Source organism: Nannospalax galili, unplaced genomic scaffold (assembly GCF_000622305.1).
Source record: "Nannospalax galili isolate Female #2095 unplaced genomic scaffold, S.galili_v1.0 scaffold1770, whole genome shotgun sequence".
NCBI classification, from domain to species: domain Eukaryota; kingdom Metazoa; phylum Chordata; class Mammalia; order Rodentia; family Spalacidae; genus Nannospalax; species Nannospalax galili.
The window spans coordinates 11592-15067 of NW_008327478.1; the positions used below are offsets into that span (position 1 = coordinate 11592).

At 37.4% G+C, this 3476-nt stretch overlaps 1 protein-coding gene across 1 annotated transcript; it reads left to right on the forward strand.

The window, feature by feature from the left end:
* The first annotated feature begins 960 nt into the window (after positions 1–960).
* LOC103732735 (zinc finger protein 160-like) lies at positions 961–2737 on the forward strand. Its single transcript, XM_029562324.1, has one exon. The coding sequence runs from the start codon at positions 1046–1048 to the stop codon at positions 2708–2710; it is 1665 nt and encodes a 554-aa protein (XP_029418184.1). The 5' UTR covers positions 961–1045; the 3' UTR covers positions 2711–2737.
* The last annotated feature ends 739 nt before the right edge of the window (positions 2738–3476 follow it).

A 3476-nucleotide genomic window follows, 5' to 3' on the forward strand; every position in this document is an offset into this window, starting at 1 on the left:
GAATCTTAAGGTTACATTTCCATCGCTGCATTTTGAATCAGTGATAGAACTCAGCATATGAAAACTGAAAAAATTCCTCTGTATTCTAATGAGTCTGTCCTAAAATAAAAATTGAGAAATTATTTGGACAGCCATCTCTTTTTCTCTATACTTCCAGTGGAGCACAGTGCTGTGTCAGAAATCTTGTACTTTATAATACATCAAGTATGCGCCTCTTTCTCATACACAGGTCTTGCTGTGTGTACGCCTGTTCTGGTCTCCTGTCTGGAACAAAGCAAAGAGCCCTGGAATGTGAAGAGAAGGGAGGCTGTAGCCAACCAGAACTCAACTCTTAGAAGACATGAGAAGGTGGATAACATAGAGACATTCTGCAAATGTGAAGAATGTGACAAGTCCAAAACCCATGTATCAAATCTTAGAAAGCATAAATATATTCATACTGGAGAGAAACCCTACAGATGTGGAGAATGTGTCAAGTCCTTTAGTCAAATGTCAAATCTTAGAGACCATCAGCGAATTCATACTGGAGAGAAACTCTATAGATGTGAAGAATGTGTCAAGTCCTTTAGTCGAATATCAAGTCTTAGAGCACATCAGCGAGCACATAGTGAAGAGAACCCCTACAGGTGTAAAGAATATGGCAAGTCCTTTAGACATATGTCATATCTTAGAGCACATCAATGAATATATACAGGAGAGAGTCCTTACAAATGTGAAGAATATGACAAGTCCTTTACCAACCCCACAAGTCTTAGAAGTCATAGAAATATTCATACTGGGGAGAAACCCTACAAATGTGAAGAATGTGATATGTCCTTTACTTTGCGCTGCACACTTAAGATTCATTATAGAATACATACTGGAGAAAAACCCTACAGATGTGAAGAATGTGGCAAGTTCTTTAGATACATGTCAGAATTTAGAGCACACCAGAAAACACAACAAATGTGAAGAATGTGACAAGTCCTTTACCAACCCCGCAAGTCTTAGAGGTCATAGAAATATTCATACTGGGGGGAAACCCTACAAATGTAAAGAATGTGACATGTCCTTTACTACATGCTCAAAACTTAAGAGTCATTACAGAATTCATACTGGAGAAAAGCCCTACAGGTGTGAAGAATGTGGCAGGTCCTTTACTGCATGCTCAAAACTTAAGAGTCATTACAGAACTCATACTGGAGAAAAACCCTACAGATGTGAAGAATGTGACAAGTGCTTTACTCTGATGTCAAATCTTAGAATGCATCAGGCAGTGCATGCTGGAGAGAAACCCTACAAATGTGAAGAATGTGACAGGTGCTTTACTCAAATGTCAAATCTTAGAATACATCAGGCAATGCATGCTGGAGAAACACCCTACAAATGTAAAGAATGTGACAAGTGCTTTCCCAGGTCCTCAAATCTTAGGCGTCATGAAAGAATTCATACTGGAGAGAAACCTTACAAATGTGAAGGATGTGACAGGTCCTTTACTCAAAAGTCACATCTTAGATCACATCAGCGAATTCATACTGGAGAGAAACCCTACAAATGTGGAGAATGTGACATGTCCTTTTCTGCACGCTTATTACTTAAAATTCATTACAGAATTCATACTGGAGAAGAACCCTACAGATGTGAAGAATGTGACAAGTGCTTTACCAGGGCCTCATATCTTAGAAATCATAAAAGCATTCATACTGGAGAGAAACCCTACAAATGTGAAGAATGTGGCAGGTCCTTTACTTTGCACTCAACACTTAACAGTCATTACAGAATTCATACTGGAGAAAAACCCTATAGATGTGAAGAATGTGACAAGTCCTTTGCCCAGGCCAGACTTCTTCGAAATCATAAAAGTATTCATACTGGGGAGAAACCCTACAAATGTGAAGAATGTGGTAAGTCCTTTACCCAGGCCATTCATCTTCAAAATCATAAAAGTATTCATACTGGAGAGAAACCCTACAGGTGTGAAGAATGTGACAAGTGCTTTACCAGGGACTCATATCTTAGAAGTCATAAAAATATTCATACTAGAGAGAAACCCTACAAATGTGAAGAATGTGACAAGTGCTTTACTGAAAGGCCAAGTCTTAGACGTCATAGAAATATTCATACTGGGTGGAGAGAAAAATGTGAAGAATGTGACAAGTGCTTTACTCGAATGTTTAGTCTTAGAATACATCAGTCAGTGCATTCTGGAGAGAAACCCTACAAATGTGAAAAATGTGACAAGTGCTTTACTCGAATGTCAACTGTTAGAATACATCAAGCAGTCCATTCTGGAGAGAAACCCTACAAATGTAAAGAATGTGATAAGTGCTTTATCCATTCCTCAAATCTTAGACGTCATAACAAAATTCATACTAAAGAGAAACCCTACAAATGTGAAGAATGTGAAAGGTCCTTTACTGCACGCTTAACACTAAAGAATCATTACAGACTTCATACTGGAAAAAAACTTTACAAATATGTAGACTGCGACAAGTCCTTTAACCAGCCCTCACATCTTAGAGGTCATGAAAGTATTCATAATGGAGAGAAACCCTACAGATGTGAAGAATGTGGCAGATCCTTTACTGCACGCTCATCACTTAAGACTCATTACAGAATTCATACTGGAGAAAAACCCTACAAGTGTGAAACATGTGACAAGGCCTTTACTTCTCTGTCTCATTTAAGGTTTCATCAGAGAATTCATACTGGAGAGAAACCCTACCAATGAAAAGGAGTGAGTCCTTTCCTCATGCATCAGCTCTTAGAGATTTCAACTCTTATAGAACATCATAGAATGCATAATAAAGGGAGACACTTCCAATATAAGTGATTTGGAAATTCCTTTAACCATATATCAAATGGTAAAGTTACCAAAAATTTATACTGCATCGTATAAATTTGGTTTATAAATTTGTTTTTTCTTTTGGTCTTTTTGACACAGGGTCTCCCTGTAGCCCCAGCTGTCCTGGAACTCAGTATGTAGACCAGGCTGGCCTTGAGGTTTATAAATTTTATAAACCAAAAATTTATACAGTTTACAATTGCACAGAATGTGGAAATCCTGTCCTCTGGACTCAACACTTAGTAAATGAAACAGAATCCATACTAAAGGGATATGTTTCAAAGTAAGTAGAATGTTGAAACATATTTATGTATTACAGTACTTCACAGTATACTAAAAAAAAATTCAAAGTGGCAGAATATGGAACAAAAATTTCTCAGTCAATAAAGAATTCATAAGGGGTAGAAATGAGAAGCATAAAGAATGTTAGCGATCCTTTACTTTGCTATCCAATCTTATGAATACCACAGAATCCTTATTGTAGAGAAAACTAGAGCTAAAGAAAAATAGGCCACCATTGCCAAATGTCTCCCTTCTGAGGAAACATCTCATTTACTATTAAAGAATGCAGCGTGTCAGTAAAGCACATAAGTACCTAGTTTCCACTATCAAAAGTGTTCAGATGTTTTCAGTTTTACTTGACATGGCAAAA

Coding starts and splice junctions, on each gene's coding strand:
- LOC103732735 (XM_029562324.1), top strand. CDS start 1,046: ATGTCCTTTACTACATGCTCAAAACTTAAGAGTCATTACAGAATTCAT.